The sequence below is a fragment of the Rhineura floridana genome, chromosome 3 (assembly GCF_030035675.1).
Source record: "Rhineura floridana isolate rRhiFlo1 chromosome 3, rRhiFlo1.hap2, whole genome shotgun sequence".
Classification (NCBI taxonomy): domain Eukaryota; kingdom Metazoa; phylum Chordata; class Lepidosauria; order Squamata; family Rhineuridae; genus Rhineura; species Rhineura floridana.
The window spans coordinates 87,758,362-87,770,680 of NC_084482.1; the positions used below are offsets into that span (position 1 = coordinate 87,758,362).

The 12,319-nt window shown below is 43.0% G+C and overlaps 1 protein-coding gene across 4 annotated transcripts in view; it reads left to right on the forward strand.

Moving 5' to 3' along the window:
* The window catches only part of FBXO38 (F-box protein 38), a 52,289-nt gene that overhangs the window by 27,669 nt on the left and 12,301 nt on the right, over nucleotides 1-12,319 (forward strand). For 3 of the 4 annotated variants that reach the window (XM_061616819.1, XM_061616821.1, XM_061616820.1), the window contains exons 14-18: nucleotides 805-984; nucleotides 2,287-2,985; nucleotides 10,043-10,143; nucleotides 10,566-10,668; nucleotides 12,076-12,242. In XM_061616819.1, coding sequence (XP_061472803.1) covers nucleotides 805-984; nucleotides 2,287-2,985; nucleotides 10,043-10,143; nucleotides 10,566-10,668; nucleotides 12,076-12,242 — 1,250 coding nt within the window. The remainder of the gene's footprint in view (nucleotides 1-804; nucleotides 985-2,286; nucleotides 2,986-10,042; nucleotides 10,144-10,565; nucleotides 10,669-12,075; nucleotides 12,243-12,319) is intronic. The other variant, XM_061616822.1, reaches the window with a different exon arrangement.

Here is a 12,319-nt window from a genome sequence, read left to right on the forward strand (position 1 = left end):
TGATACCTGATGTTTGTGCAGCTAGATAAAATTCTGCATTTGAACAAATAGTTCTCTGCATACTTTAAATTTTAGGAAATGTTTCAGTTCTAATTTAGGCTGCATTCAGACCCTTCTTGTTTGCTTCATCCTGTTACTGTTTCTTCTCAGTTTGTCTTTCATTTACATGATCATGTTCCCCTTCTTGAGACCCCTGTGCTGTACAGGGACATCTGCACACATGTGGCATTCTATCCAAAAATAGGTGGTTGTTTTTCACCGATTACAGGAGTCTTGCAGCTCACCTCATCCTGTAAACATCTTTGTTGCTGTGAGACATCTTGTGGCTTTATTTTATTTTATTCCCATGTTTATGCAGCCGATTTGTGGTGGTGTACATAGGGGGTTGCAGGGGGGGATTTTTCCTGCCATGGTGACGGTTGGGGTTCACCCCATGTCAATACACTGATTGCAGTTTAAAAGCATACTGTGTACTCCATTTTTTGGTGGGGATGCTGATAAAGGTGGAAGACAAGATCACAACATAACACAAAGAAGTGCTCCAAATCAAAGCACAATAGAGCAAGCACTATGTTTTGTTTATTCTTTTCCTCTGTGTTATGCCTTGTTGGTGTTTGAGGGGGACCTTGTAGATTAACATAGCTGGATGCATAGACTGCAGAAGCTTCTTGTGGTGGATATGCCAACTAACTATGTAAAGTTCAGCTAGTTTGGATGCCTGTTTCGGATGGAATAAAGACCTCAAAGCATCATAGTTTCTGGAAAGTACCCTAATTCATTACTGAACTTCCTTTTCTTTTCCAGGGCCCAGTGGTCTTCAGCCTAATGTGAAGCTAGCACCCATTACTGTCCATGACTCAGACAGCGAAGACGAGGATGAGAACATGGCCACCTCAAGGTCCTGTATTACAAACAGCATTGCACAAAATTATTCAGATGGCGAGGAGAGAATCAGAGATGCAGTGGAAATTCGGGACCCCTCGGGTGAGAATGTTTGCTTCTTCGTGCAGGTAGTAAAAATAGTCCTACAAAGCACATGATACATGAATAAGAGTTTTCTATGGAATGTGGTTCATAGAGATTGTGTCCAATTGCAGATAGATGGAATTCCCTCATGTCAGTTTCTATTGTTCTTTTCATATTTCTGCAGATCACCTACTGCTTAACTCTGTCTCACAAGAGTGATGCCTTCTTACATAATAGTTGTGGTGTGGTTGCCACCCAAAACCCGCTTCTGTGCAATAGTCTGCTGAAACAGACAGAGAAAGAATACTTGGGCTTCACAATCTCTTTGTTTATAATTATTGTGTGGCCATTTCTTGATGTGCAGTTCGATTTTATTTCTTTTAAAACAGTCATAAATTGGATTGTGGATCAATTTGTACTTTGAAATTATACAATAGTTTGAGCCTGGCTTGTGCTAGCTAACTGTAGTTAGAATATACCATAGACCCCAAGTGCATTTATAATGGGGGATTGTCTTCTAAAGTCACATTGGAAACTTTTGTCCCTTCTCACTTGCATGAAGGAGAGGAAGGAGTGTTCAAGCCCAAGGCTTGTGTAGGCTCATTCATAATTGCCTGAACCAGGTCAAAGACTTTATATGAATACTGTCACGTGCTTCGCAAGATTTGAAAGACCAGACTTCTAAAATTTCTTTTTGTATAATGATCTGGTGATTTCCTTTAGCAGAATCCAGATGGATTTGACCCCAGTTACCTTTATTACTTTACTTTTTCTGTTTTTGATATACATCTTCTCTGCAACCTTAAATGGGGGCAAAGAAGATCAGCACAATGTGGGGTAGGTGTTTGGGTTTCTGTAGGCATTTTACATGCTCCACAATTCATATTTTCTGGTGAAAAAGTATCTTAATATGCCAATATAACCTTGAGAGGTAAGTGCATCAGAGGGGAAAAAATCTGTTAAAGCCCACGTGCTCCAGGAAGAAAGAAAATGATTTAAGAATTAAAATTCTCAGAAAGAAATGGCAGGATTAACGTCGCTAGGTAGCTATTGAAAGTATCATGTACAACTAATTAATTTGAGCCTTCTAAGCTGCTTGACTGTACGAAATACAATAAGTTTAGGCAGAGAGATTCAAGACATGAGCTTATTGTCAATAACATTGCTGCACAACGTCTTATCCCAGACTTTCTGCTTGAAATGTTGCAACTGTTGCCCTTTTGGATACCTCACCAGGTACTCCAGTGTGTGTTGCTAACTGTAACTGTCTGTGTTGAGTCCCTTTATGACAACTCTTCCCTTTTCACTATGTTGCTGCAGTGAGTGGTAAAGGCAAAGCTCCATTGCGGAAGAGATGCAATGCCAGCCGGGTAAAACTGTTTCTTTCTGAGGAGAGCAGCTGTGAAAAAGGCTGTCAAGTCACCAGTGAGCAAATTAAAGCAGATATGAAAGCAGCCAGTGATGTAACAACCGAAAGAAATAAAAGCAAAGATTGTTACCCAGGTTGCGGTGGTGCCACTGGACCTCCGGGGATCTCGGACAGTGCTGCTTCTCAAAGCCCGGGTGGTATGAGGACAGCAGATGGCTCTAGTGAGGCCCCATCTGCAGTGGCAGAGGACTCTGGGAAATGTCTCTGCAAGAGTGAAGACTCCAGTGAGAGGGACACTGAGGACAACTCTTTATGCTCCAGGTGTTCCTGCTATGTGCCCCACAACCAGCAAAGGAGGACTAATGGAGTCTCGGGTGGTGAACTTCCATCTACCAGTGGAGCTTGTGGTATGAATGGGCCAAATGTGAGAGCGGCAGAATTCTCCCTGAGAACATTACCAAACTGTGATTCTCCTGGGGAGGCCAACGGTGGGAGGACTCATGAGAGAGTCTGTGGTACTGCTGTTGAGGAACAGAGCCCAGCCTCACATCAAGGGAGGGATGAAACAGACTGCAGTGAAGATTACCCCCGCAGGCCTCTAACAAGAGCCAGAAGCAGACTTTCCCATGTGCCTCTGGTGTCTCAGTCAGGTATGGTTGCATTTACTTGTGTCTTTGTTTTGCTTTAAAGCAGTGTATTGTCAAAGGAGGGAGAGGGACTCTTAAGCAGCATAGAGTACTAAAAGTTTGTTAGATCAGACATTCCTTTTTTCTTCTTGTGTTTACAAACTGCTCATGACTAGACATGGAAAAATGATTGATCTGTTGGAGTGATCATAGTTGAGCTCTTGATGTTTGAGAGGGCTTCTAATGTCCTTATCAGGGGATGTCCTTGAAATATAAAGCCTGTTTTTAAAGCTGTTTTCAAAATGAAAGACTAGGATTTCTGATAGCTACTCAGTGACGGTTGACTAGATTTTGTGATCGCATTAGTCTTTAAAAGAAGTGAACCTTGTTGGCAACCTAAATAATACAGTTTCTGACATTTTCCCTTCAAAGTGTAGAGCGGTTCTATGCAGGATTCAGCAGTCTTAGACAAGGGGCCAGCCAGGCTTTGGGAAGCATGACAAGTCCAAGGCTTCCTCCCGGTACTGGAGCTGCTAGGGGCAGGGGGATTGCTGGGTGTAGGCAGAGAGCCAAAAGAAGCCCTTGGCACTGAAGTGGAGGGGACTGTGCAGGTGTCACATGTTTAGCAGTCTCCAGGAAGCTTTTACAGACACACCTCACACATAGGAGGTCTTTCCAAGGAATCGCGCTTGACTGCTATTTCACCTATAGGAGGGAGCCCCCTTCTGCTAAGGTGTGCTTCTGACACATAAGCAGCAGGCATGAAAGACATGTTACCTAGCTCTCACTACAAAAATAAATATTTACTTAAAATAATTGTAAGAGACAGAACTTACCCTGTGAGCGTTATGCATAAGTAATATATTAAATTATAGCTCTTAAAAATAATTAATCTTGCTTGCTTCCATTTCTCCAATAGTCAAAGCTAAATTTAGCTACAAGAACAATTAAGTCAGAAGTATTCCTAGTCCTTAACCTGATAAAAAGGCAGGGCCCTGATTCAAATTCTTTCTCCAGCTCCAGCTCCCCCCCCCCAATGTGTTCATCTTATACCCTTTAGATCCAAGAGTCAAATTTCAGGAAAGAATGCTATATCCTTTTTCTTCTAGGAGTGACTGATACTTTTTCCCTTGCTTGAGGCTTGTTCTCAGAGCAGTTTCTCTTAAATATAAGAATAGCTCATGGCTTCCACTTCAAGTTGATTCATTCCCGTTCCAGTAATCACTGATTAAAGGTCAGACTTTTTTAGCCCAGAAGCAGCAAGACACGAATTGGGTGATGCTATCTACCAAATTGGCTCAAACGATGGCTCCAGATGTGACACAGGCATGGATGCTTTTTCTCTGCACCTGCCAGGAAGCTGGAGTTTTAGCCACTCAGCAGGCAGAGAGACTGAGATGGTCCTCCACCCCTTGCTTGGGTTGAGCTGGGGATATTTGTCTCTATGTCTGCCAGGAGGTTGAAGTTCCAACTACCCTGCAGAGGCAGGGGCAAACCTTCGCTCACTGTCACTCACCAGCTCTGAGCAGAAAGAGGATGGCAGAGGTGTGTTGGCATGTCCCAGGAGGCAAACTAGTAGCAGAAACCAGCACATTTCGCCTGCTCCTCACCAGCTGTAAGCCAAGTTTGTGCCTCACTCTATGCTACATTTCAAAGTTTGGAAACAAGATCCTGCCTCTTAGGACAGGGATATGTCCTGGTGACCTCAAATTATTTGTCAGTACCTGGTTATATGAATGTTCATGCGCCTATCTGTGTAGAAATGAATTAGGAAAATTATGTTGCATTTCTGCTTCTGCCTACCCCAGCATTATCATCCACAGATAATCTTGCTGATTTTGGGGGGGGGTACATTCTACTATGTCTATATGCAAATCTATGTATGTACACTTATGTGATAGTGAACATATTTCCCAATGTGGATTGATTATCCCATCATGTTTTTTGTCTACCAAGTTTGAATGGCTGAAGAGTGGAGTCCTCCCCCTTTTTTAGTTTACATGTAATGTAATCCTGCATGTTTTAATAGTAATATCATAATCCCAAATGCACTCACAGTAATTCTACCTCCATATGTGCAGGGCCAGTTCCACAGGGCGGCCAGGTTGGGCACTGGCCCGAGGGCCCCACAGCTCTAGGAGCAACTGGGGGGCCCTCCGCTCCCCTTTCGTGATCCCACGGATTGCAAGACGAGCTTCCAAGCCGCCCGACATCCCCCGTGCTGCATGCCATCAACCAAGATGGCGGCAAAGGCTTCAGTCCCTTATGGAAACCTTGGCTGCCATCTTTATTGATGGCAACCCTGCACGAACAGCAGAGAAAGGGAAGTGAAGTGCTGGGGATGGCGGGCGGTTCGGAAGCTCGTCTTGCGATCCGCGGGATCGTGGAAGGGAAGCAGAGGGGCCCGGGGCAGGCTAATGCCCAAGGGCCCCCGCATTCCTGGAGCCAGCCCTGCGTATGTGTGCCTGTTCTAATGCTTCCCTTCAGGTGACACTTTGAAATGCTTATTTGGCAAGGCATCGCTTGTTTTTTCAGATCTTCAGTGTATTTTCCAAGAATAAAATTACTAGGAGGGGTTGGGAATTCAGCAACTTAGGTTTCTTTTTTGAGTACTTTGAATTTATAGCAATTAAAATGATACATTTTATTCACAGTTGGTACCTTAAATACATAAATATGGGGATTTGGTCCTCTTCTCATTGCATTGAAAGGACCACTGCTCTTTTATATGGTGGGAGGGAAGGGTGATGTTAAGTCACAGAAAAACATTAGTTATCATTAAAACTGAAAAAAACAATACTTGGCTTGGTTTAATGATTCTTTAATAATAATGCTTTGTCATTTAATGTTTAACCTCTATTACTTTTCTTTATAATGTGTGGATTTTATTCAAACTAGAGGCTTACCTAATCAGGATAATTTCTTAAATCTTCTCTATAATTCAGAGGTAGCTACTAAGATGCCCTCCAGATCTTGTTGGACCCCAACATTCATTATCCTTGACTGTTACCTTTGCTGACTGGGGCCAATGAGAGTTGGAGTCCAACAACATCGGTTGGGCACTACCTCTGCTGTAAATGAATGGCATTTCACATGATGAGGTGTCGTTTATGAAATGCATCAGGAATTCTTGCTTTGTGGCTATTCTGCATTTATTTAAATTTAATATTTAAAGAACTATTTAGCAAATGCAGAAACATAATCGTAAAAACGTTCACTGCCAATGGCTCAGTTTTAGTGAAAGTGGCTTTTAAATATTTTAGTTGCCTTGTTGAAATCTCTTTGGGCAGAACCCATAAAAACATTTAAAAATCTCCATGGCATATCAAGTAATACTGCCCTTTTCATTCAAAACTATATCAGGTCAAGAAAAAGTGGCTGTATTCCTATAATAGGGATAACATTCCCATGTTACGCATACCCAAATGAAGGATATGTTGTAGTTTTAATGAGATTAGGAATTCTGAGTTGTGTGTTTTTTAGTGGTCTTTTTAAGTGGTATGGTTTTTTCCCCCTTGAGTGCTAAAAGGCACTGCAATTTTCAAGTCATCTTTGCTTCATTGCTGTATGCAGACAGTAAGATGATATTCATATGGTGTGCCCTGTTCTCTTGTCTGCTTCAGTGAGCAGAGCTCTTGTAAATGTCATTTCCCTGCAGGTGGGCAGGTCTGGGGAAAAATATGCATTGGATGTGAATCGAAACAAAGAGAGCACATAGATCCTAATACTGAACTTCCCATTCTCATCTGGGTCCCTTTCACGTTGTCCAGCACTTCAAAATACCACATTGATTTATTATTTATGTATTATTTTAATAATTTTATATACAGCCTTTCAAAATGTTTCCAAGGCACTTCAGCTTTGATAGAATCTGTCACTGCAGGAAAGAAGTTACTCATGTTTGTAAGGTGTCTTGTTGAAATGCAGAGTGGGAAGGCACTTAAAAACCTTTTGATAGGAGGTGTTAGTCCCAATATATTGCAACTATTGATTATCACTCGCATTGCATAACTCAATATTTTTAAAGTAAAAAGTGGTACCGGCTTAAACACAAGAACAGCACTTCCCTTTCAGTTATCAATGATTCTAAACTCAGATGTAGCATTTTCATGTCTATGACTGGATCATATGTGGACCTGTGAGGTTAATTGTTCACACAGGTTTCCTAAAGATTCTATGACAAGAGCATTTGATTATCCATTTTACTTCAGGAACTATTTGTTTCATTCATACAGTGCACATATAATCCCATTCATGTGCATCACATCATATCTCAAAAATATCATATGGAACCAGTCTTTCATGTCTTCCTCTAAATTAATATTCAAACAGGTAGTTTATTTTTATAATCTGGGGGCCTTCTTAGGATTTGTATTTTGAAACAATTTCAGTTCTCTGCAATGGTGGAAATATCTTCATATTGCTACAAGCAGATGATTAAAAGCTAGGGGTTGGATCTAGAGTTTAGATAAGTGGAATTCAGCTAACAAGATGCTCTTGCAGGCAGAAGGGTGGGAAGTGATTTTTGAACATTCCTCTTTGTTCTGTGGGCTCCTGTGTCGTCCCCCCAAAGCTATTTAGGAGGGTTGGAGGACCCTCTAGAACAGCTTAGCAGGTAGTCCTAGAGCAGGGGTGAGGAGCTTTCAGCCAATGGATCAAATTTAGTTTGCCAGGCTTCCCCATTTGGCCCTCCATGCTGTTTGGGGAAAGCCACACCCACACACCCTAATCTAATGTCAGACGTGGGGCAGGTAAGGGCGGGGCTTGGCTGGAAGGGGCTCTACAGGCAGTGCCAATTGAAAGTGCCTGCAAAGCCCCCTTATACAGTTTCTGAAGTTTCCAAGAAACAGCTGGATCAGGAAGGGCTTTGCATCAAATCCTGCCAAACTGAGCAAGATTTAATCTCCAGGGCATTAAATCTTGCTCAGATTGGCTATGCTTTGAGGTCCTGAAGTCAGGATGTCAAAGCACCTGGCAGGCAGCAAAGTACTGCTAAAATGAAGGAACAGCTGCTAAAACAGGAGAAAAAAACCCTTCACTTTCCAGTGCCTTGCTGCCTCCAAAGTGCTTTAAAGTCCCTAAGTTGGGACTTCAAAGCACCAAATCACCTGACGTCATTTGTGACTTCATGTAATTGACAGGTGGGTTTTGGCATGTAGGCAGATCTTGATAAAGATCTGCCCCACGGAGCCAAAAAGGTTCCCCACGCCATCCTAGAGGATGCAGGGGGAATTGGTGAAAATTACTTCCCCCACCTAGTTGGCCTTCCTCTAGCAGGAGCCTTTATTGACAGAGTGGCTTATCTGGCTCCAGCCCTACGAGTTAATGCTACTTGTTCTTGTTGGTGTAACTTCCTCACCAACAGCTAAATTTTAATGTGTTTTATATTAGGGTAAGTTCCACTGTGTTCAATAAGGCATGCTTCCTGGTAAATACGCTTACAATTACAGTCCTAGAGTGATTCCAAAACCCACTTTAGGACAAGTCATTTATTAGGCCAGGGCTTGGGAACCTTTCTGGCGTAGGAGGCCAATCTTTTATCTCCCCTCACTCCTGTGGTCCAGCTTTGACAGGTGGGTGGCACCAGTCATCTTTCAGCATAGTGACAGCAGGTGACTGACAGGTGGGTGATCCCCCCCCCACCTCTCATAGTTGGACTGCTGGGGTGGGGGGAGGTGGTTATGGAGCAGCTGATGGCTGGAGGGCTAAATCCTGCTTTATATGGGGATCAACTATGCACAAGTTCTCTACAGCTGCACCGTGCAGAATTGAACCCCACCCATCAGCTGACATCACCCTTATGGTGAAGTCAGCTCTGGAGCAGATCTGATGAGTCTGCAGGGGGGAGTAGAGGGAGATAAAGTCTCATTACATGTATGGAAGGCTGCTCACATAGCATTAGGTTAAAAAAAATGGCCTGGTGGGCCAACTTGGAATCCCTGGTAGGCCAAGAATGGCCCATGGGTGGAGGTTTCCCACCCCTGCATTAGGCCAACCCAAATACTGTTGAACCCTTGAAATACTGTTTTGAGAACTCTGCATCAGGCTATTTATTTATTTATTTATTGTATTTCTATACCGCCCCATAGCTGAAGCTCTCTGGGCGGTTTACAATAAGTAAAAACATTAAAAACAAATATACAAATTTAAAAACACATCCTTTAAAAACAATTTAAAACACATGCTAAAAACAACAATGATAAACAGAGCACATTGGCTGATGCTTAAGCCATGGAGTTTCATGTTTCCTCACAGTCTTGGGGTTGTATCTAATCGTGTCCACATGCAAGCAGAACAGACTTTGTTTCTGCAGGGAGGCTTCACCTTTCCCTTCTCCCCCCTGCAGCCCGCTGGATGTCCCTCCAGAGCTGTTCGCAAGGGGTACTGCACCGTGCAGAATTGAACCCCACCCATCAGCCGACATCACCCACCCATCTGGTGAAGTCAACCCTGGAGTAGATTTGATGAGGGTGCAGGGGGCGAGTAGAGGGAGGTGAAGTCCCATTGCATGTGTGGCAGTCTTCTTGCACAAGATTAAGTTCCACCCTTAAGTTGAAATGCGTGAAGGAGGTAGCAGACATTAAAATGAGGCTCTGCTAGGTGCTATGAAAAGTTCAAGTTGCACCTAGGACATTTGGGCAGAAGAAACACAATGGCTGATAAACAATTTTTGAACATAAAAATTCCAGTATCATCCTTGCCTTGGGAAGAATTCTAGAGAACTTGAAAGCCTGCAGAGACATTTTGGTAGTGTATTTTGGTTTTTTTTTTCTTATGGGCTAGCATGGCTATCTTTGCTTTTTGAGTGACTTGGAGAAATCCAAGAGTGGTTATTCTACATGTTATATAAATGGGATCAGCCAGCAGGAGTGAAACCACTCATCCTGCATTATGGTAATTTTCCTAATACCCAGTTGTAAGCCAAGTAACCTATTGAAGGCCCCTATTCTGGAATCACTTTTAGAGGGCCTTATTCTCCCAACTTTCTAAGAAACTATTCGGAATATGCCACTGCTACTCCTGTTACAGCTATTTACAAATAAGGAACTTCCAGTCTTTTATTCATTTGTTTTTTCCCCAGAAGCAACCAAACCAAAGCCCAGGCATTCAGTAAAGCGAAAACGGACAGCTGACAAGTCCACAAGCACCAGCGATCCTGTGATTGAGGATGACCATGTTCAGGTAAGGGCTTTTTAGCCCCAAACCAGAAGCCTGCACCACATTACTGAATCACTTTATGTCTTAATGGAATAGCAAGCAAATTCTTTTTTGTTTCATTCCTACAGATTTCACTGTTATGTTATTTGGATGTAATGCATATTTCACTAGCAGTCAGTTAGTGTCATCTTTGCTGCTAAAGACTGTTGCATATACCAGCAGGCAAGGAGGAAGAAATTCATCTAATAGAATACAATGTCTGATGATCCTGCTTGAGTGTTGGTCACATATTTTCCCATAATTTCCAGTATTATATAATGATGCTGCCTACATTCTGTTGTACACATTTATTGCCCACATTTCACTGCTATTGCTATATGTTTTGTATACATGTGTATGTGTGTGGTTCATGTTATGGTCTTTAATTTTAAAAATAATTTCCTCAGGTTCTGACTCTGAAATCAAAAAACCTTGTTGGGATCACCTTGACAAACTGTGGCATAACAGATCTAGTGCTGAAAGACTGTCCTAAAATGATGTTCATTCACGGTATGTATGCTTTGATTGTTGGAGCCTGGGAAATTTTGATAAATTTTGTTTTCATCAGACTTGGGACATCCCCGATCTCTACTAGTTGCATCATAGGGTTTTTTCTCTGATCGTAATGGGCTTGATTCAGTTGTGTCCCTCCACTCATGGAAGGCTCTTCGAACGAAAGGGTAGGGAGGGAGAGCTATTTTCACTGGTTGTTGCCTGCCTTCTGCTCTCCCCTGGGGATGGGGAGATCTGCTCCAGAGGGCTGGGGAACAGCATGGGAGGTAGTGCAGTAGGAGATAGGGGGATTTGCAAAAAGCATTTCCCTCCTCTCAAGCAAAGAGTCCTCAACAAACGAGAGAAGCAGTTGGATAGAAGACAATCTATTGGAGGGAATAAGTGCTAAAATAATTAATATTGTTAAGGTGCCACACTTTTCCTGCTTCCAGATAGGAGTTGGAGGTTGCGGGGGGGGGAATGGAAATGGACTGCCTTCAAGTCGATCCCGACTTATGACGACCTTATGAATAGGGTTTTCATGGTAAGTGGAATTCAGAGGGGGTTTACCATTGCCTCCCTCTAAGGCCAGTCCTCCCCAGCTGGCTAGGGCCTGCTCAGCTTGCCACAGTGGTGCAATCCATCCCCTTCCTTGTCCTCAACTGCCAGCTGGGGGACAACTGGGCTTCTTGGGACTATGCAGCTTGCCCACAGCTGCACAGGTGGCAGGGCACGTAACCCCTGAGCCACTCCCTGTGGGGGTGATCTTTAGCTGGCCCTTGACACCCAGGAGACACAAGCAGGGATTTGAACTCGCAGACTCTGGACTCCCAGCCAGGCTCTCCTCCCCACTATGTTATACCAGCTGTAAAAGTCTTTCCCAGCCATACTTGGTGATGCCAGGGATTGAACCTGAGACCTTCTATGTGCAAAGCAAATGCTGTGCCCCTGAGCTATAATCACTGGTGCTTCTAGTGCCCACCCCGAATGTTCCATTGCTGCCTGCTTGCTGTGTTCTCCAACTTAATGGATGGAGGGTGCTCTTTTTCTGCAGTTGCTGAGGCACCAGAGGTGTTCTGGATACGGTTAAAGTTGAACAATATAATGCAGGAAAGTAAAAGAGATAAGACAGCAGCAAAGACATAAGGCATGCAAAGATTATATGTCACACTTCTTGCTTTTTAGAACCATGCTTTTAATTTTTTGCTTCCTAATTTTGTTTCTTATGAAAGCAAATAAATGCAAATTGTCAACAGATTTTGTTGCTAAATTCTTCCATAAATGCATACTGATTTGCAATATGACAACATAACCTTTCCAGCATTTTGTAATGGGGTAGGTCTATTTATAGTCATATGTATGGCTAAACATAACATAACTTGTATATCTTGTGGACTTAACCATTTGTTGTCCTGGAACTTCTAGCCACCAGATGTCGTGTACTTAAGCACTTGAAGGTAGAGAATGCACCAATTGTCAATCGATTTGACTATGCTCAGTGCAAGAAATTAAACATGGATCAGGTACTGGATCAGATACTGCGGATGCCACCGGAAAGAAACCGGATCATTTACCTTCGTCCAATGCAGCAGGTATACAGGTGGCTTTTGTTTACTCAAAACTGCTGGTATTCTTTCACGTCTCACCTGAGCAGTGTCACCTTTTTTTT